General features: G+C 39.2%; 1 protein-coding gene across 1 annotated transcript in view; it reads left to right on the top strand.

The window, feature by feature from the left end:
* MALRD1 (MAM and LDL receptor class A domain containing 1) overlaps positions 1-22,704 on the top strand; it is a 266,619-nt gene that overhangs the window by 232,826 nt on the left and 11,089 nt on the right. The window contains exon 17 of the mRNA XM_042472024.1: positions 17,349-17,594. Within this exon, the coding sequence (XP_042327958.1) occupies positions 17,349-17,594 (246 nt within the window). The remainder of the gene's footprint in view (positions 1-17,348; positions 17,595-22,704) is intronic.

Here is a 22,704-nt window from a genome sequence, read left to right as displayed (position 1 = left end):
ACTCAACACAATGATGATTTTATGAGATGTGTTTACTGAAGTAATGCATAAATGTGTTCATCCCTCTTCGTCCGCCCCATCCCACCCACCCACCCACCCCATGTACAGTCGGCCCTTCTTATACATGAATTTTTTATACATGGATTAAGAAATCCACGGTTTGAAAACGTTAAAAAAAAGTATAAATTTGAAATGTCAAACCTTGATTTTCCATTTTTTATAAGGGAAACCCTTTTGCTATGTCATTATGTTCAATGAGACTTGAGCATCCATGGATTTTGCTATCCATGGGGGATCTTGGAACCAAACCCCAGCGTATAACAAAGGTCCACTCTCTCTCTCTCTCTCTCTCTCTCTCTCTCTCTCTCTCTCTGTGTGTGTGTGTGTGTGTGTGTATACATATAAAGTTTGCTCAGATATTCCCCTGTTGCATCCATGGAGTTTCCTAAATCATCACAACTGTTAAAAATGTGGACCCAGTCCTTAAGAAAGAAAGAAAGAAAGAAAGAAAGAAAGAAAGAAAGAAAGAATGCAATCCAAATTAAGGATTATAAACATGGCTTAAATCACAGGTATTCAAACCCAGATTCTAAGGTCCAAAACACACTGCAGAAATAATCCAGTTTCAGACTGCTTTAACTGTCCTGTGCTAGGGAATCCTGGGAATTTTAGTTTATTGTGGCATTAGACCTCTCTGACAGAGAAGGCTAAATGTCTCACAAAACTACAGTTCCCATAATACCCTAGCATTGAGCCAGGGCTGTTAAAGTGGTCTCAAACTGGTTTATTTTTGCAGTGTGTTTTCGACCCAGATTTCTCCTTAAGAGAAGATTGGGCAGTGGAGGAGTAAAGGGCAAACATGTGCCCCCAAGTCTCTTCTGCAGCCTGGCTTTCTCCTGGGGAGAAGGCTGGGCTGCGGAGGAGGAGGAAAGGTGAAAGGGCTGAATGTTTGCCACTCAAGGATCCTCCACTGTTTGGCCTTCTCCTGAGGAGAGAGTCAGGCAGCAGAGGAGGAGAGAATTAATATTAATAATGTTAATTATTAATTAATTAATTAATCCTTAAATAATGATTAAAGTAGTTTATTATATCTTTACTTGGAAAGTGTGCTGCTAAAAACCTGTCTGCAGCCTGATGAAATATAGCGTATTTTAATTTTGGGCCTTACCTGCTGCCAAATTGTCCAAGTCTGCTCCAGGGGGTGAAAGGACCTCCTAAACTTTGTGAGAGGGACTGTGGATAAGAGTGGAACTGCTAAACATTCTGGAGAATTACTCCAGATTAGGCAGACACATTTTTGTATTAACAGAACTCCACTTATGCAATGTAGAACTGTCAGCCTGGGCAGGTTCTGGCTCTCATTGTAGTCTCCTGAACCCCATCATGAGGTTCCTCAAATGCTTTAGAGTGGCATTTCAAAGGCATTTGGGAATTACCAAGAGAGGAGGAGACAAATGTCCACTTTCTGCAACCTTCCATCCATACACTGTTCTCAAGATTCAAGTCATCATAACCTTGTCTGTAGTATAATTTTTGGGTGTGGTTTTGTTTGTTTTGTTGTGTTGTTGTGGTTATTGTGTGTTGTTTGGTTTATTTGGTTGTTGTTGTTTTGGGTGGGTTGTTGGGTGGCCCCCCAACCCCCCCCCCCCCACCCCCACAACCCCCCACCCACACCAAGACCGCCCCCACCCCCCCCCCACCCCCCCCCACCCCCCCAGCCCACCAAACCAGCAGCCGACCCCCCCCCCAACCGCCTAGCAACCCACCCACGCCCACCCACACCCCTACACCACACCCCCCCCCCCCCACCGCCCCCCCCACACCCCAACCCCAAACCCCCGACCACCCTACAGACTCAACCACCCCCACACCCCACACCGGCCCCCCCCCAACCCCCCCCCACCACACCCCCCACAACACCACCCCCCAACACCACCCCCCCCCCCACCCCACCACAACCCCCCCCAACACCCCCCCCCCACCACCCCCCCCACCCCCACACGCCCCCCCCCCCCCCCACCCCCCCCACAACCCCCCCACACAATCCCGCAATGACACCCCCCAACCCCCCCCCACACCCAACCACCACCCCCCCACCCCCTCCCACCCCCCCACACCCCACCCCCCCCACACCAACCAAAACCATCCATACACGTGTTCTCAAGATTCAGGTCAGCATAACCTTGTCGTGTAGTAATGTTACACTTTTTCCTGCCTATGTCCTCGTCTCCCACTAATTAGTGTTAGCTTAGGTAGTCTTCACTCCCCCCCTCCCTCTCGCTCTCTCTTCTCTCTCTCTCTCTCTCTCTCTTATATATATAGATATATATAAATCCCTAGCAAATAAAATAGAGCATGTGGTTAAACAGGTACATAAATGAAACCTACATGCATAAAGTGTGCCTTAAGTATTAAGGAAACAAAACTGTCAATGTATCCCCCTCCCCCCCTCTTTTGCAAGGTATTGTTATGTTTTGGAGAATAGCTGAGGGAATGGAATAGGGATAGGGGGTGTGTGGATTGTCCCTTTCAGCATTTATTTAGCACAAGGGTGGGGATCATGCAGCCCCCCTACCCAGTGCTATTGGATTGCAACTCCTAGCACTCTGAGCCAGAATAGCCATGGTGATGAAAGCTGGGAGCTGCAATTCAACAATATCTGAAAACCTCTAGAATCATGATTTTCACATGCTTTTAGGCTGCACTGGAAATTATTAGAACCCATTAATCTTTCTATAAGCATTCTTTCCACTCCAAATCATCCTTGTTTTTGTTAAGCCTCCAAACCAGCATTCTATGTGTTATTTTTTTGTTTTGTTTTGTTTTTTTAAATAGTGTTGGCTATTCTCATCTTGCAGCTGTAGGTAGTTGTCAGTCTCTTAGGATACTTTGGAAATGATGTGTTTGGACTGCATAAGCTTTTCAGATCTCCTTATTACCACACCAAAGCCATTCAAGCCCAACAGATATCCATGTGGGACCCATTCTTTTTCTGTGTGGAAGAACCAGAATCTAAGTCTGTAAGCACTTCACAAATTTTAAATACTTTCAGATTAACAGGGATCTAGTGAATACCTCCCTCCCACCTTTTATTTACCGGCTGTGATATGTAGCTCACATTTTGATCTCCAAAGTTTCAAGGTCAACACTTTTGTTGCAACTTTCTGCCAGAATTGTGGAAAAGCAGAGGCAATGGGATTAGTTGCACTGAAAACTCATACTTCTTTGACCTTTATTATGCTGAGCAGAGATGGTACAGTACAAGAAACTTCACAGACAACAAAATTCAGATTGAAAAACTAGTGTTTTATTCAAACTCCCAGGAATAGTATCTGCCTGTCAATCTTCTTTATCTAAAGAGTGCAATAACAGGATAGTGAATTATTAAATTCTGCAAATTAGGGTGTGCTTGGGCCTGATTCAAGTTGATTAGAATGGACCCATTGAATCAATGGTTGAATTGACATGTAGGCAAATGTCACTTATTCTATGAGTCTGTTCATATTTGGGACAAGTAGTAGAATTTAAACATTAACTTTCAACCCCTTCTCCCAGTATGCATACCTTAACACAGTGTGGGATTTTGAGTGTTTCAGAGAGGCGGAGATTGACGCCATTAGGAGACTAGATGCTATAAAGAGTCTAGACTCCAAGCAGGATCACCTGAGGCAGAACACTAAAAATGAAGACACCAATTAAGGTGCCTCCATCCTCTTCAGGGCATAATGGCTGCATCAGCAGAAGAGAAGCAGTAGTTCCACTGATGAGGGCAATGGAGGAGCTCCCAAATTGCAACAGTTCAGTAGCAGCAATAGTGTGAGATGATACTGCCAAATGCTAAAGAGATAATGGTAGTGGTGCTTTAGCTAAATCTCATTAATACTATGCAGAAGACTGACTGAAGAATACCATTAGGACTGCATGAAAAACCTACCAATATATCCATGAGGAAAATTTATGCTCCGAAGACAGAAGAGGAAGAAATTGAATCATTCTGTGCTGGCATCTAGCAATAAATAGATCACATATGATCATAGGTGACTGGAATTTAAAAGTAGAAAATAGAGTAGAAACAGTGTTAGCATATTTGGTCTAGGGTCAAGAAATGAGCCAGAAAAGGCCAATAGATTTTTTCATTGCAAACACATTCATCAGACAACTGAACAGAGGACTGTATACATTACACATCACTAGATGGTCAATATAAAAATTAAGTAGATTGTATAATTGGAAGTAAAGAGTGGAGAAGCTCTACTTGTCTGCATTATTGTGGCTCAGATTATGAACTGCTAATATCAAAAATTAGAGTAAATCTAAAGATATCATTAATCACAGTGCCAAAATATAACCCTGAAGGATAACACTGTAGAATTTAAAGACCATGCAGATAACAAATTCACACTACTTAAGCCTAATTGAGCTCAAAACAGATGAAATGAAACCAGGGACATCATTAGAGACAAATGCAGTAATGCTGTATCAGTAGCCAAAAATATGACAGATGAAAGTCTTCAAACGCTTAAGGATAGGCAAGCAACAAAAATAAAAGATGAAAGATATAGGGCTAGAATTCTAAACACAACTGTCCATTGACTATTATAACTACCAATGCAAAGAAACAGAAGAAGACAACAAAAAAGTAGAGCAAGTAGAACAAGGTATCTTTTGCCCAAGATCTCAGAAACCAGAAAAATAACTTTTTGACAATGAACTCACAATTTTGGAAAGTTAAGGGTCAATGGTCATGACCTCTACGACATTCTCTATAATTCCCTGGGAACTAATGGTTCAAAGGACCAGTGAATCAGTTAATGCAACCAGTTGAACTATTTCAGTTGTTAGTTCTGTTGGAGATGAGTTAATTTACAATTTTCTAATGCATAACATTATCAAATTAATTCTCAAACCCAGTATTCTAAGCTCTTTCCCTATCATTCTTGATTAGGGGTGGAAAGAATATACAAAAATATCCAAACAGTGGTCAACAATATTTCTTTGAGTGATGTGAAATACAGATGAGGAAAACCTGGATAAGAATATTTGCAGTCCTGGACTTATTCTGTGCAAGGTTTACTGATGTTATTGTGCAGAATATCATTTTCTCTGCAGAATAATTCCTACACAGAGCATGCTGTTCTCTGTACAAAAATGCCATGTGTGCATTTTGCACAGAATAAGTCCCCTAGTACAGCATTTTCTGCGGGAAATAGCATTTTCTTCACAAAGTAAAGTGATTGTTTTTTGTACAAAAATATCGTGTGTGACTGGTCAGTAGAATGAGCCCTAAACTGTGAATAGCCTTCAGAAAGTCTACAGTTTCCAATGATTTTCAAAGAAAATTGCTAAAATTACTGCTTCCTCTGAGAATAAAATTAGTGAAGAATGACATTCACATCATAGTTTACAATACTATGGATGATTCATCACTAGGAGAAGTTTTTGATTCACTATGCACTAAGAGCCAAACTAAATGTGGCATTATTCATGTGATTAACAATAATATGAATGACATTCATAAAGTACTTTACAGAGCAAGGATTACTGGTACAGATCAGGGTGCAGGGGAGGGGATCTGGAACAGGACTGTTGCCATGTCTGCAAATTTCTTTAAAAATTGCTATTTAGCAGTTGCTAATTCTGTGAATGCTGTCTTGTCCAGTATAGTTCTAAGCTTCCTTGCTAAAATACAAGGAGGGTAGAAAAGCAAAACAAAAGTCAAGTTTACAAGCAGACCAAATACAGTAAGGAAAGAGGAAGGAAAGAAAAACAAAATGGAGAAGAGCTTATTTTACTGCAGGCAGGCAGTTAAACTGATATATATTCTTTGCAGAGGTCGGGAAATACTGTGTAGTGTAGTACATAGTAAAAGCAGAGCTGAACAATCTGTGCAAGGCTAGAAAACTGGAGTTGCACATGATAGAAAATGAATCTGCTGAAGGCAACATAAGGAATGGATAAAGTGACAGAACTGATACAGTGAAGAGTACCACGGCATTACAGAAATTTAGTCTATAATGATACACGGCAACAGAGTACAAGAAATATGGTGAGAATTTATCTTCCAAGGTTTTTACAAAATACTTGTCCTCACCAGTAAGATCACCATCAAAGGGAATAGTCAAATTATTCTGAAAGCAAATTGCCTAAAAGTTTTTCTTTTGTTTTTTAAAATATGGAATTGTGTTTTATGAAATAGAAGTAATAAATGACTGCAGTCTGACAGGGCATTGCCATTTTCTTTAGCAATTGTGGTAAATCTGTCATATTTTAAATGCACAGAGACTCTTTTTCTAGAGTTGAGTCTAACTTTCCTAACACAATTTCACTTATTTCTGTTCAGAAAAATCATTGCTTTTATTTATTTTATTTAAAATATTTATACACGTCCTTTATCAAAATTGATTCCAAGGATGTTCAGAGTAATATAGAACACAAAGTATAAAGTGAAAATACAACACATTAAATCAAGCCTACAATTAAAAAAGCTTATAAAAACAGTGTTCAAAAGTTTCATAACTTGTTTCTTCACATTATTATGAAACTAGAAGTACATTGATTCATAATGGTTAGAAATTCCTTAGTCTTCCCAACCTCATCATCTTTCCTTCCATCTGTTCTTTCTCTTTTCTCCTTCCCCATCCTTTTTTCTATTTTGTTGGTCCACTGAGCAATTTTCTTTGCTTACTCCTCCTTACTAGCACAGTTTCTTTGTATCTTTCCCTCCCATTCAAAGAGTTTGGGGATTCTGAAGAAAGAAGTATCAATGAAGTTAACTACAGGTCCTGTGGAGAAATAACAATCCCAGACCTGAATGTTGTCTTTAGGGAAGGTTAGTGAAGTTTGCCATTCTGTGAGTGACTCTGGCTCCTCAGACTACATGTTGTTGGTTCTTGTTGCTGTAGCTGTTGTGTGCCTTCAGCAAATTTCCAATGTATTGTGAACCTAAGGTAAACCTATCATGGGATTTTCTGCGGCTGAGAGTGTGTGACTCCCAAGGTCACCCAATGGGCTTCCATGGCTAAGAAGGGAATTGAATCCTGGTCTTCAGAGTTGTAATCCAAACCACTGTACCATGCTGGCTCTTTTCAGGCTACATACAGCATTGAACTAAATAATTTAATTAATCAATTAAAGATCTACTCCTCTTGAGTGCTCTTAATATCCATGCTGAATTTCAAGTGTTTTACAGTTGGTTTTACAGTCACGGACCTTTAACAGAGACAGTAACACACAAAGACCACATGCTCTTTTGTTGTAATAAATGGGCACAGACATTGTAGCAAGTAATTTGTGGTTCAGGGGTGAATGACACAAACAGAAGGTAGGTGAATTAAGGAGAACAGTGGAGTTAGGACCAGACTGAATGCTGTGTTGAAGCTAGTAGATTGATAGCTACAACAACTCACAGTTGCTGGGTCATATTCTAGCTAATAAATAATATGGGGAAGAAGAACTTTTAGATTAATTTTCTACAATGACACCAGGCCTATATTGCTTAGAGAATGCACTCCAGCATGGTGTGTCTGTTCATGATAGAGTTCTATGATACGATTTGTGACACTGTTAACTTCTGGAAATAAAGCATGTAAGATGAATAGAATTTAATATGAGAGTTGTAAACTCTTCAAAAGCTTCTCTAGTTGTCCACCCACCCAAATAATATACAGTCTCAGATATTATCAGAATTTCTATGAGATGAAACTTTACCTTCTGAAAAACACTAGTCTTCCATGTAAACTTAAATGTTTGCATTTTATACTTCCACCTTCCCCTGACAAATTCCACCACTTTCCTATGGGAGAGTTCTGCCTTAACAAATGTCACTATATACTGTGGGTATATAATGGTATTTAACCTCATCACCTTAGTATATTTCCTGGGCTATCAAGACAGATTATGTATGATACCCATGGTTTATCACAGAAAGGGGGGGGGGGAGTCTCCTGACTGCAGAACTGAAAGGGTTGCAATGCAAATACGAGCAGTACATTTTATGCTGCAAGACAGCAATAAGCTGCAAATCCTGCAGTGAGCATCATTAGCTAGTGCCCTATATGAACTTCTGATACTCATGTTAATAGCCATGTCAACTCTTGTTTTACTTATGTTCTTCTTTTTTCCCCCATGACTCTGTTTCTCCATAACCCTTGTCCCAATGGTACATGGTTTTAAATGGGCTCTATTTTTGCACTGACTGGATGTAGTGATAGGATGTCATTAGTTTTCATTCCAGATAATACAAAAAGGATTTTATTTTCATTCCCTAAGAATATGTAAGATGTTAAGGTCTAACTCAGAGGAGACAAAATGCAGCCTGATTCAACTTGCCAGGCCAAAATTACCGCACAGTCTGAGATTTCAGACCCCAAATTTGAGACCTAGGGATACCTGCTGTTGACACAGAGGGATTGCCACAGTGATGTCATTTAGCCTGATACATTTCATGTCAACCATAGTTACTCTGCATATGTGATTCAAATAATGAACAACAAGTCTAACAAAAGATAAGGCATTTCGTTGTCTACAAATTAAATTTTCCAAACCCTGCATTGGAACAGAAAATAAGATCCTTTTCCCAGCTGGGTTTTGAACACTTTTTGCAAGCACTGGTTTTAAGGATGTGTGCTTAAACTCTGCTTTGAATAAAGAATAGCCAACAGTAACTGATTTCAAGAAGCCTACAGTAGCAAAGAGCCCCAGGCAGACACAGAAATAGTCCAAAAAGAAATAATCCAATTTGAGACAACTTTAATTGCCCTGGCTCAATTCTAGGGAATTCCGGGAACTGTAGTTTTGTGAGACATTTAGCTCTCTGTCAGAGAAATCTAGTGTCACAAGAATCTACAGTTCCCAGAATTCCCATTGTGACAAGGAGTTATGGAGGAAAGAACATACGGTAAGTAAAACAAGAGTTGACACGGCTATTAATATGAGTATCAGAAGTTCATATAGGGCACTGGTTAATGATTGCACTGCATTGCAACCCTTTCAGTTCTGCAGTCAGGAGACTTCTCCCCCCCTTCCTGTGATAAACCATGGGTATCATACATAGTCTGTCTTGATAGCCCAGGAAATATACTAAGGTGATGGGGTTAAATACCATTATATACCCACAGTACATCGTGACATTTGTTAAAGCAGAACTCTCCTATAGGAAAGTGGTGGAATTTATCAGGGGAAGGCGGAAGTATAAAATGCCAGGGCATTTAATGTGGTCTTGAACGGGATTATTTCTACAGTGTGTTTTGGACCGTAGATAAGACAAGCAGGCAACCTAAAAGGAGATGTTCTCACTCTAAGATGCTTCCCTATTATCATGAGAAAAGGAAGAGAGGTACCTGAGATGTGAGAAACTTTCCGGCACTCATGGCTGTTTTGGTAGCTTTCAATCCACCCTAATCCTTTTGACACCCCATTTTCAGGCAAAAAAGAAAAAAAAAAAGAGGTGTCTTACTTCAGAAAGATTGAATTGCAGCTCCCCTGTGCGTGTGTAACAACAACAATAACATTAATTCTGTGTAAACTGCTTTGATCTTTTGGAAAAGTGGTATATAAATAATAATAATAATAATAATTATTATTATTATTATTATTATCATCATCATCTTGTTTTGCAATACCAGAAGTGGATTTTTGATCACTTGCAGGTTTGTTTTGTTTATACTTTTGGTAGTTCATGTGACACCTGGGAGGTCTGAGGAGTAGAAAATTAGTCCCAGGATAGATGGAAGTTACCTAATTTTGCTCTCAATGGACAAATGCATAGACAGCATATGTTAAGTAAGGGATTTGTTTCTCATTTGACGAGATTAAGCAATAACATACATAAAATAATAATAATAAATATTTATTTATATCCCGCCTCTTCCGATTGAAGCTAAAAGATCAATACAATTATATTTAAATATATATATTTTTAAAAGAATCTTAGAAAGATGATTGTGGCTGTGCTACATTAAGTCTTAGCTCCATCAGGTTGGGCCATAATTGGAGTGATGGTGTTTCTTTTTTGGAAATAAATTAATTAAATTCCCCGGATTCTGGGGAATTCCCCAGAAATTGGCAACACTGTATATAACTGCTGCCACAGTATTTCAAGTTCATTTTTGGAGGAAAGAGCAGAACCTGAGCTGCGTTGGGGGATGTCATCCTCAATGTAAATAATTTGTTATCATTACATTTGTTTTCTGAATATTCCACTGTAACTCTGATTTTGCACTTTATTACTTAACTTTCATAAATGTCCATTCCAATAGTCCATGTTTATTCATACAGAATAACTACTGTCAGTCTGAAGCTAGACACAGTTTCATGAAGAGAAGAGGAGGGGAAGGATTATATTTGTGGGTGGGTGTTAGGAACATTTTTGATATGTGTGACAGCCTGGAATGGACTATTGATGACTTTTGCTACCTTTTGACAATAGAACTATTTTTAGCTGTTACCAATAGCTAGTTTTCACTGGGATTGGTTATATGTGATCGTTGTGGCTGTTATTGCTACAAAAGTAATTATGTTTTGTCATGGACAGCTTATTACTTGTCTTTTCTCTATCGAATGGGAAGTAAAGCAAGGCACTGAATTCTGTTTTCCTCCTGGAATAGAGAAAGAATATAGTATCAAAAAAGACTGTATATATTGTGGTGGTAAGGGTTTTAAATCCCTGATTGCTTTATTCTCACAAGCAAGGATGAATAATTATGATAGTATTCTCCCAGTTGCAGGAGAAAATGAATTTTCCTCTGCTGCAGTCCATCTGTGCTCAGATGTCCCAAAGTATATAGAAGAATTATTTTATGGAGGAAAACATGTAGGGCTTTTTTTTGTTGTTGCAAGCAATGCCACCCCCCTCCATTTTCCTCTGCATAATAGTTCCTCCATGAGTTGGGTCCCGACTCGAGGGTAGGTAACAACAACAACAGCAACAACAACCACTCCAGAGGACAGGATCAACATTCAAAATGACCTGAATAAACTAGAAAGTTGGGCCACAGTTAACAAAATGAACATCAACAGGGAGAAATGCAAGGTACTGCACTTAGGGCGGAAAAATAAAATGCACAGATATAGGATGGGAGACACATGGCTGAACGAGACTACGTGTGAAAGAGATCTGGGAGTCCAAGTAGACCACAAGCTGAACATGAGTGAACAGTGTGATGCGGCAGCTAAAAAGGCCAATTCAATTTTAGGCTGCATCAGTAAAAGTATCGTATCTAGATCAAGAGAAGTAATAGTGCCACTCTATTCTGCTTTGGTCAGTCCCCACCTGGAATATTGTGTCCAGTTCTGGGAGTCACAATTCAAAAAGGATGTTGAAAAACTGGAACGTGTCCAAAAGAGGGCAAGTAAAATGGTGAAAGGTCTAGAAACCACGTCCTATGAGGAACGACTTAAGGAGCTGGGGATGTTTAGCCTGGAGAAGAGAAGGTTAAGAGGTGATATGATAGCCCTGTTTAAATACTTGAAGGGATGCCATACAGAGGAGGGAGCTGACTTGTTTTCACTTGCTCCAGAGACTAGGACTCGGAACAATGGATGCAAGCTACAAGAAAAGAGATTCCACCTCAACATCAGGAAGAACTTTCTGACAGTAAGGGCTTTCTGACAGTGGAACACACTCCCTCAGAGTGTAGTGGAATCTCCTTCCTTGGAGGTCTTTAAACAGAGGCTAGATGGCCATCTGTCGGGGATGATTTGATTTGGATTTCCTGCATGGCAGGGGGTTGGACTAGATGGCCCTTGCGGTCTCTTCCAATTCTATGATTCTATGATTCTAACAACAAATGCATTCAAAAGCATATAGCATTTTATTTATGTTTTTCAGTAGCCAAAATACATTTGCAAGCTAAAATAAATTGGGGTCTACTTTTCAACTATTTCCATTTTCTGGCCATGCTGTGGTCCCTAACCTGTCTGAAGTGGGGGCTTCCTATACGTTTTGGAAAACTTACATTCTCATTTCACCCCAGCGTACCATCCCATGCCCTGGGCACTGCCTCATTTGGCCTTTTCAGGACTCATCAAAAAAAACCTTATGGGGCATCTGTAGAAGTGGGCCCTCATGGGCAAGTCATTTTTTGCAAGCCCAAATAGCCTAAATGCTATGTAATTATATATAACTGTTAGCTTAACAGTTCTAAAGGAAACAAATTCAGATAGGTCTTCTGATATTTTCTGCTTCATATGATATCCTTGCGCTCGCAGAAAGTAGATTTATCTCATCTGAAGCTACAGACTGTACCACCAAGTGACTCCTAGAAACCCAGTTAGTGAATCACAGTGTAAACATCTTGCTTTTTTGCTCTAAAGACAAATACATTTAGTCACAGATGAAATTGGCCTTCCCTGAGAAATGTCAAAGACATCACAAAAGGACCAAATGGTCTGATGGCTAGGAAGTGGGGTAGAGTGCTGTACCTAACTGAGAAGTTGGATTCCCCATAACCCAAAATAAATTACAACATACTGTACAATTATTTTAGTCTCTTACCTGGTAAGTGACTCTTCCTGCATAAAGAAACAGTAAGATATAATATATTAACTCACCCATCTAATCTCTAGCTACATTGCTTATTTAGTTCTTCACATATAACTATATGGATATATAAACTATTAACCTTACAGGGATCTCTTTAACCCACTGTGCTCCCCAACCATCCCAATTACAGAGGTTGATGTGATGATACATGAACTGCATGGTTATTTCAGCATCATTGTTGCCTCACAGTTACCATTTCATGTGTCTGTATTTTAAAAGTATATCTCACTTTCTTAGTATAATTCAAAAACAGATTTAAACATGAAATTCAAAGTACAACAGCAGATAATAAGTCAGTTTAGGGAGGCGTGTTTAGAATTCTCAGTCCGAAATCTCTTTTAGTGCCTCACCAGATCCCAGAATCCCACAGGATGGAGCCCCATGGAATCATAGCACTATAATTGTGTAGTGTGAAAAAATCGACTGGAGAAAGGCAAGAGTGGAAGATCTCAGATAACAGGATAGGATCAGAATGGATGAGGAAGTCCTTGGAGGACCCTGGTCCCAACTCACACAACTTTAAAGATAGCACTTGGAGTCAACATGGCATAGTGGTCTGGAGAGCAGGATTCAATTCCCATTTTGGCCATGAAACCCATTAGGTGATCTTGGGCAAGACACACACTCTCAACCTCAGAGGATGGCAATGGCAAACTTCCTCAGAACAAATCTTGCCTTGAAACCCAGTACCACCATAAGTCAGAAGTGACTTGAAGGCACAAAATAACAGCAACAAGAATCATAGAAACATAGAATAATAGAATAATAGAGTTGGAAGAGACCACAAGGGCCATCCAGTCCAACCCCCTGCCATGCAGGAAACCTGAGAGCCAAACCAGAGGCCGATGAAGCTGTCTTAAAACAGGCAATATTTTGTCCAAATATTAAAAAGATACTTTGTCCATCCTATTCCTTATTGACACGCTTTAGAGATTTTCAAACTTTTAAGTATTCTTCAAAAGCATCTCCTTGTGCATCTCATCTCTAGACATTGCCAGTGAATGGGTGCCAAATGGCTAGGTATCTCTCTTCAATCATATTGTATTCTGGACTTCCTTTCAAAAGCTTTGATTTTTGGCTGCATTGATTCTAAGCGTTTCTGTGTAGTCATTATCATTATTTGTTGTAAATCCCCCTCACTTCATGGATTCGATCTTAGAGACACTGACAACTTCTTTGGACCAATTACTTTACACGTCTGTCAGACAAGAACAAAAAGTCCACATGCTAACAATCTCTGCAGATCATTGCTGTGGAAAGAGTTATTGAACCTTTACAAAGAAGCCTCTCCTGTTGATTAAATAGCCAGACCACTTTTTTGTGACCTCTTTACTTTTTTTTTATTTGTCAGCGAATAATAATTTAAGGCATGTAATTCTGTAGTATGTTCTTTTCAATCCTTTCCATCCAAGGAAAAAAATAAGAATCATCCCCTCACCTCTTTTTTAGTTCTTTTTCTTTTTATATTTTAAGGCTATGGTATAGTTTGAAGAACAGCTAAAAGAGAGCAGTAAAGTAGATCTCACACAGAAATAAAAATCATTTAATGGAAATATAGCTAGAAGGGGAGCTGAGCTTGGAACATTATACTGAAAACTGGTATACAGTTACTGTGCGTGCAGCTGTAATTAATTATTGTTCAGGCACTTCAAAAATACATAGTTACCTTTTAAAACAGTTCTTTACTTCATTATTATTTTTTAAAAATAGCCAGCATATACTGCTGGCCTGGGGTACAAAATGCACTTATGCATAAGACTATATATCCTAGAACTTTATTTTTGAAAGTTAACTGTTAACAGTGCAAAAGGAGTGAACTTACACAGTTATATTTCAATAATAATGTAACTTGAAATCAGTGGGACTCCAGCATACATGAAATTTGCCACAATGGATCCCCTGCGTATGGCAAGGGCAGACTGTGTGTGTGTGTGTGTGTGTGGTTAGCGAATTGATTGGCCTCAGTTAATGTCACTAATATTAAGGGGACCTGGAATGCATTTAAAGCTGCAGGGCCAAATCTGGATTGTAACAAAAAACAAGCAAGCAAACAAACATATTTTCTATCATCTTAAAAACAATATTTCCCCTTTCCTTGAACTGAAGAAAAAACAATGCTTCCAAACACATTTACTCCTGGTAAGTGCAGTGACTTCAAAGAGGCTTTTAATCTGTTTCTGTTTCACAGAATCATAGAAACACAAAGTTGGAAGAGACCACAAGGGCCATCCAGTCCCACCCTCTGCCATGCAGAAAATCTCAGTCAAAGCATCCCTGGCAGATGGCCATCCAGCCTTTGCTTAAAGACCTCTAAGGAAGGAGACTCCACTATACTTCCATGGTCCAACAGCCCTTACTGTCAGGAAGATCCTCCTAATGTTGAGGTGGAATCTCTTTTCCTGTAGCTTGCATCCATTGTTCCGGGTCCTGTTCTTTGGGGCAGCAGAAAACAAGCTTGCTCCCTCCTCAATGTGACATCCCTTCAAGTATTTAAACAGGGCTATCATATCACCTCTTAATCTTCTCTTCTCCAGGCTGAACATCCCCAGCTCCCTCAGTTGTTCTTCATAGGACATGGTTTCCAGATCCTTCACCATTTTAGTCACCCTCCTTTGGACATGCTCCAGTTTCTCAACATCCTTTTTGAATTGTGGTGCCCAGAACTGGACACAATATTCCAGGTGGGGCCTGACCAAAGCAGAATAGATTGGCACTATTACTTCTCTTGATCTAGATACGATACTTTTACTGATGCAGCCTAAAATTGAATTGGCCTTTTTAGCTGCCGCATCACACTATTGACCCATGTTCAACTTGTGGTCTACTTGGACTCCTAGATGCCTTTCACATGTAGTCTCGTTCAGCCAGGTGTCCCCCATCCTATATCTGTTCATTTCATTTTTACACCCTAAGTGCAGTACCTTACATTTCTCCGTGTTGACATTCATTTTGTTTGGGATAACAGTCATTGTCTTTCAGTCCTGCAAGCACATACATAAATAGTTTATGCGGTTTTATTATGCTCAGTGTGCCTATTAATGTTTAAAGTTATTCCTGTATTTTCCCTGTTCTCCATTTTCATGGAGTGTATTTTTCTTCTGCTTTGTTTAATCACTGTAGTTTAGTCAAAGCCAAAGAGACTCCAAAGGGACCATCTCTCAGCCAAATAATTTCAGAAATAACTTGGAAATAAAAATGTGCAGCTTTGAGGTGCATCTATTGCATTAAGCCATTATCATGCTCAGGCATAATAAAAGCTTCCACTAAATCCTTGAATGGAACAACCGACCAAAAAGGAGTGAATCACCAAATGGAACTTAATTGTGCAAAGGCTAAAGGCTTAAAATATAAAAGCTTTCCTAGCTTGTTGTCTGTAATCTTTAACAGCCAAAATTGATTTCCCCCCTCCATATGTTGTGAGATTAAGTCTATCAATGGCTTCTAGTTGTGGTATCTGTAGATTACCTCCGGTATAGGGAGCACTATGTCTTTTTGTATCAGTTACTTAGGAACATAAGGGAGAAGATGTCTTGGTGCTCATGTCCTGCACATAGCTTCTAGTCAGGCATTATGGGTTTGCATAGACCTTTACTCCGATCTGGCATGGATCGTTCTTTGTATATTCTTCTGTTGTGGATTTGTTGTTTTCAAAAGTTGTAGTTTCTTGAAATCTTCTTCACATTGATTTGACCACCAAAGGATACCCAGTTATGTCAAACGTCTTATAAATGACTTTAGGAAGCATTATAAAATACATTCTACATGAACAGAAGCAATTGGTCAGGATACTAGGGTCTCACAGCATCATTTAGTGTGAACTTAGGGTGCACTGCAGAGCATGTTTAACTCTTTCTACAGCTGTGTATTATTAGGAAAATGTTAGGAAATGTTTGAGAGAGTACTGGAGTTCATAAGCATGAAGAATTAAAATTTCAAGGCAGAAGCTGAACAACAGTGAGGCAAATGCCTACACCAATGCGTGCAGGGTCTATCAGAGAAAGAAAACCACTTAGTCATCTTTGTAAAACAAATAAAAGTAATTGTACTTACAAATTACTTGCTCATGATCAAACACATGGCCTAATAGATGATAGAGAAAAAAGAAAAGGGAAATGGATGGAGGTTAGAATGATGCAAAAAGATAAAACAACTCAACACAATGCAAATTAATGTTTATAGGTATGTAGAGGTTGCAAACTCCATCTGAAGGCTGGATCAAAAGTGGTGCAGTTATCTTTTAGAAAAAAAACACATGCCCATCAATACTGATTACTAGACCTGGCAAAAGTACATGTCCTGAATCCCTCCAAGTAGATGTCTAGTTCAGCTTCTGAATTTCCCACAGTGTCCTTGAGTTCACCATGTTGCTCTGGGATATTATGAGAAATTAAAGTTATACTTCATAGCCTTTCTCTTGGTGACAAGAGGCCTCCCCATCAAAGGGAATTTTGTTTAGAACCCTCTGAAATGGTCACTGAATAGAGGAAACCCAGAGTTTCCTTTAATGCACTTGTAATATCAGATCCTAGCCATTACATTTGTGCTAAACACTGAAATATGAGTTCAGCTTTGCTTTGGAAAGCTTTCCAAAGAAGTCCAGAATTTACTTCAGCCTCTTCACAGAAGCACAATGTAAAATGACAATAGATTGGTACTTCAGAGGCTGAAACTTCCTTTTTATAAAAATACATTAACCCACCTCTTTTTACTGAAAATCAAAAGGACTGAGTGGTAAAGCTTCCAATGACTTCTAGTTTTTGTCACTGATCTCTTTCTCACTTCTTTTGCTGTATATCTGCATCCTCAGGCTCTTGCTTACCTGGCTATTTGGAGTGTCTCAATGGCAAATGTTACAGACCGGAACAAAGCTGTAATTTTGAGGATGACTGTGGGGATAATACTGATGAGAGAGAATGTGGCACCTCTTGCACTTTTGAAAATGGAATGTGTGGTTGGAAGAACTCCCTTGCTGATAACTTCAATTGGATTATGAGAACCAGCTCGCCTCAAAGTCTCAGACCTTTCAAGGACCATACACTAGAAAATGGAAAAGGTATGTTGCCACTGGGAATTTAAACAGCCACATTTACAAATCTTATCCTGACAACCCAAGCAAAATCTTTAGAGTATCTATAGCTGTTTAAACCTCTTACATTGAAAATGGTTTTGTAGCTCAGTTGTACTATCAGAAATCATAGAGTTGCAAAGTAGTATCTTCTTTATTGTTGATTTTATGTAATGCCATTTTCCCCAAGGCAGCTGCACATCTGGTTTTCTGGCATTGATAGAAGACACAACACATTCACAGCACCACTGAGATAGTCAGGCATGGGTGCCAGCTAACATGTTACATAATAACCAGTCAGTGAATTCAGTGTGTGGAAGCAAGCTGCACATGTATTACGTAGCAGGGTCAAAGCTATGCAACCAGGCTTTTGCATGGTTAGGTTTGTAAGCATTTAGGAACTGCAGATGGATAATTATTCAGTCCATAAAAACTGTACAGACAAGCTGTTAGGGGAGCAAAGAGCTGAACAGTTAGACTAAGAGTGAAAAGTATTTGGTCTTTTAGATCTTTTGATCTTCAGTTCTCTCAAGCCCAAGCCAAGATGGCCAATGCTAAAAGATCTTTAGGGGTTCTAATTTAAAAACCTCTGGGAAGACAAAGATTCCTTGCCCTTTCCTTAGCCTTGAAAAGTAAAAAAAATTGAAGGTTTTGTAATGATCACAGGTCACAAGTACATACTTTGCAAGTGTCATGTCTTGGCTGGAATACCTGTTCTTGAAACTTTGCATTCCCAATTTCTGAATGGGTAGTAAAATGTCCCATTTTATCTCACTTAGCCACTGTGAGGTAAGACTCATTCAGGAATCTGCTGATTGTATACCAGAGAAAGTTGCTGCAATGGCAATTCTTGCTTCAACTTTGGAAGTGGCGATGGTAGTGAATAAGCATCCATTCTGCCCCAGTTTCAATTGTGAAATGTTGGAAGGTTTGCTTCAAGCAGCTGCCAAGACTGCATTTTATCACCCTGTCTATTCAACTAGTATGCCCAAATTATCATACACAGAGTAGGATTTGAAGAAGGAGGTGTGAAAAATGAGGAAGGAACATCAAGAATTTAAGATATGTAGATGACACACAGATGACATCATACTACTAGTAAAAAATAGCAAAGTCTTGGAATGATTTCTGAAGAAAGTTAAGGAAGAAGGTGCAAAGACAGGTTTATGGTTGAACATTAAGAAAACAAATATAATGAGCACATATTATTTATGCATTGTTAAAGCAGACAGTGAAGACACTGAGACAGTCAAAGGTTATATATACCCTGGCTCACTCATTAATCAACATGGAGACTACAGTCAAGAACTCAGAAGGACCCAGTGGTTGCCAGAATTGCTGCCAGAATTCCTAGGGTACAGCATCTGTATACATACCTACCTATATTTTACAGATGTAAATTGGGAGATATGTTGACAGGTAACATCAGAGTGTGGTCAAGAAAGGAAATGTTATTAATAAAGAAGTATATACAAACTAGGAGAGGCTACAGCAGGTTGCTTTTGGATGAGGATACTGGGAAGAACAGGATTTTACCTCGTCCTATCCTTTTCCCTTTGCTGAATTTATTTATTTGTCTGCTGAATTTATTAAAATATTTATATCCTGACCTTTATCCAAAAATCTCAGGGCAGTTTACAATAAAATAAATTTAAAACAATGGATAATTATAAAAGTTTTAAAAGATTAAAAATAATTTCACAATTAAAAGCAAACAATTAAAATCAGTTATAACAAACTTGAATAATATAACCATAAAACCTGGTAATGGAGTACAAACTACTTTTATACTTTGAACTGAGTTTGTTCTCATTGAAGTAAGTTTTCTACTTTCAAAGGGGAAACTAGGTGGAAGAGAGAGAAACTGGTGCATTTTAAAAGCAGCTGGAAAAGGGGGATAACTGAGGATCAATTGGGACTATCAAGACTAAAATTAGGACAGTTGGGGTGGATATGTGTGGTAGTTGCAGAAAGATATTGCAATTACTGCCACTATATTTGTTCATAACAACAATAGTTCTCACCTGAGGAAAAGGCAGAGTGAAATGATGACTTGGTTTGGGCTGAGAGAATGGTTGGTATAATCCATTCTCCCCATCTAGGTCATTAGTCACTGTTGTTATTGACTAGGAGCCCCCAAAAGAGGTTAGGGCCAATACAGGGCTGGGCAGATCACCAATCTGGGAAGGCAATGGCAACCTCCTCTGAATAAATCTTGCCAAGACAATCCCATGATACGTTCGCCTTAGAGTTGCCATAAGTCAAAAACGATGTGAAGGCACACAACAACAGACAATAGGCAACATTGTCCATCTTCTTCCAAAAAACCCAACTTTTCTTCCAAACTATATCATAGTACTGTATGTGCAGTCTAGCTATTGCTACCTGGACAGTCCTCTCGGAGTGATGCTAGGATATGTGCATTAGTTGATTTGGAAGAAGCAGACAGTTGAGAAGACTGTTGGCTTTTCCATTTTAATTTTGAAAGGAACATTCCAAGAGGCTGAAACATCTACATGTTAACCAAGATTATGCAAACAAAATAAACATAGGAAAACAACATTATGTAGTTTTCAGTTCGCAGGGCATCTTGGTAGAGATAAATTTTCTTTCTTCTCCAACAGTAATATTATGCATTAGCTTTAGGCAAATGAGGTAACTGAGTCTTGGAAGAAGTGAATATTTTCCCAGTTTTAACTCTGCTGTGACTTGTGATAAAGATTCTCAAATGTATATCATGATTCTGGTGGAGTCAGGGCCTGGAAAATATTTCCACGTCTTAGCTATTGCACCAAATATTTTGACACATTCTGAGGTTCGTTCACTGACTCCATTTCTCTGCAGAGGTTTTTCTGTTGTCTGAAAAATTTACTTAATATGCATAAAGAGAATAACTCCAGTCCCCAGGCTTGCCAGGAAGCCATGCCATGAGACCTGACATCTTGTTATCTGTATCTTGGTTGATGACTATGTAAAGCGCTGTGTAAATTTACAGCGCTGTATAAATAAACTATAATAATAATAACAACAATAATTGTTTTGATTACTTAGAAGAAGCAAATGACACTTCCCATATGATGGTGGCTGGTGCCTTCCATGTCAGTGGGGCATTGTATCCATTCTAGGTTTTTATCCAGTTTGCTGAATTCCAAGATGCTGAACTCAATAGGTTATACACCATGTAAGGTCACTTTAAAGGTATCTAAATTCTGGAATGAAATCAATGCCTTACTGACACTGGAGACATTAGATGGCACTGATCTATTCATATATTACTTTTCTTTGCATCCACTCTATGTTAAATTATATTTGTTTTTCTTTCCAGCTCAATATTTCCAAAAAGGAACATAAATTTTGTTAAGAGGGATGAAATAAGATGGCAAGGAGAGATCTGGAGATACTTGGAATGAATTCTCCCCTAGATTTGTATTCCCTTTTCAAAGGAAAATTAGGGATATTCAAAATTGTCAGTCTTATTAAGTTTCTCAGTTTTCCACCAAGTTTTCTGGTCCATCCCATATCGTACTTTGGCTCTGCATTAATCTCAAAGCAGGAGGTGATGGGAAAGCTAGACTCAGGGCCTGGCTAAACCTCAGAGAGTTGCAATTTCAATTAAATGTCAGGGAAATCCAGAATCACAGGGTCTTGAAATGAAACTGAGATCAACCACAATAAGGACATATGAATACAGGCATTATTCAATAAGCAGGATTATGAAGTGAAGTCAGAGTCTGTCAGGATCTTAGCTCCTGTCATGCTTGCTAATATATATTCTGCATATGCTTTGTATACTGGATGATGGGATATGCTTCATCACTGGTGATACAAAATTGAAAGATTGCTTATCTTTTTTGGAGCTGGGTAATACATAGATGTGAAGGGGAGGAAAAACTGAACTTTGGGAAGTACAGAGAAGATGAAAGGGGCAGTCCTGGGAACACAAATATTTTGGTAAGAAAATGAATGGGGTGTGAATGCACAAAAATGTTTGAATTGCTAATTGCTTTTAATATGCCTTGTAACCAAAATTGCTTCAGTGCTGACAATGTTATGATGTGAACAACTTTAGTTTTTTGAAGAAAGCTTTCTAAATCTGCTGAAGCTTGTGTTCCTGAACTTCAGCTAGCCAGTACATGACAAAGACAAACACAGTACAGCAGTCCAAGGGCAGGCAGAATTCAGGAGCAAGGTACTGTAGCAGCTGCAGTTCAAGGATCAGTAGCACAGACCGGACAGATGGACAAAAAGAGCAAGAAGTAGTGCTGCACAGTGCTACAGTGTGCCATACTCCTGCAACTAATAATCAAGGAGACCTTTCACATCACATAATTATAGTGATATGGTTCCACTTTAACAACCACTGTTTAATCCTAGGATTTGTAGTTTAGGGAAGGTGTTTAGAATTCTTGGCCAGAAAGCTGAGATGCCTCACCAGACTACCAAGCCTAGCATTCCATGAGATGTAGCCATGGCAGTTAAAGTAGAATCATAGCACTAGAGTCCTGTTGCATGGTATGTTCAAGGGTGAAGTGATACTTGAAAGAACTGTGAAAGGTGGCAAATTGTTCTTTGTGAATTCTGTACTGTACTACAGAAGAGTGCAATATGTTACCTTCCATGTTGATGTATACAGGAGCAGTGCAAGAATGAGGAAAGGGCATTTTCTGTTTGATTTCACTGGGACTAGGATATAGCCCCCATTGCCATTGTCCAAGGGCCAAGTGTCACTGTGGGAATGCTCCTCCTGTGTCTCAGGGAGACTGGCCTTGCATAGCCATCCAACAGAAAACAGCTTCAGGGAGCTTGATTCTCCCCCTCTCTGCAAAAAAACAAAAACAAAACACACACACACACACACACACACAAAAAACACTTACAAGAACTTTAGGACTAACAGCTATGTTGCACCATCCCCCAGTCCCTTTTCCTTTTGTGTTGTGACTTTATTTTTTGTGTTGTATTGTGGCACGCCTGATAGATGAATAACCTTGTGGGGGGTTTTAATCACTTCTCTATGATGCCGATAAACCTCTGTGAAGAAGACAGCCTATTTTCCAAAAAATTGCATTGCAATAAAGGTGCCCTTCTCCAGCTGGGT

Source organism: Sceloporus undulatus, chromosome 6, assembly GCF_019175285.1.
Source record: "Sceloporus undulatus isolate JIND9_A2432 ecotype Alabama chromosome 6, SceUnd_v1.1, whole genome shotgun sequence".
NCBI classification, from domain to species: Eukaryota; Metazoa; Chordata; class Lepidosauria; order Squamata; family Phrynosomatidae; genus Sceloporus; species Sceloporus undulatus.
The sequence above is the reverse complement of the archived record's forward strand: the minus strand, read 5'-3'. Positions and strand labels throughout refer to the sequence as shown.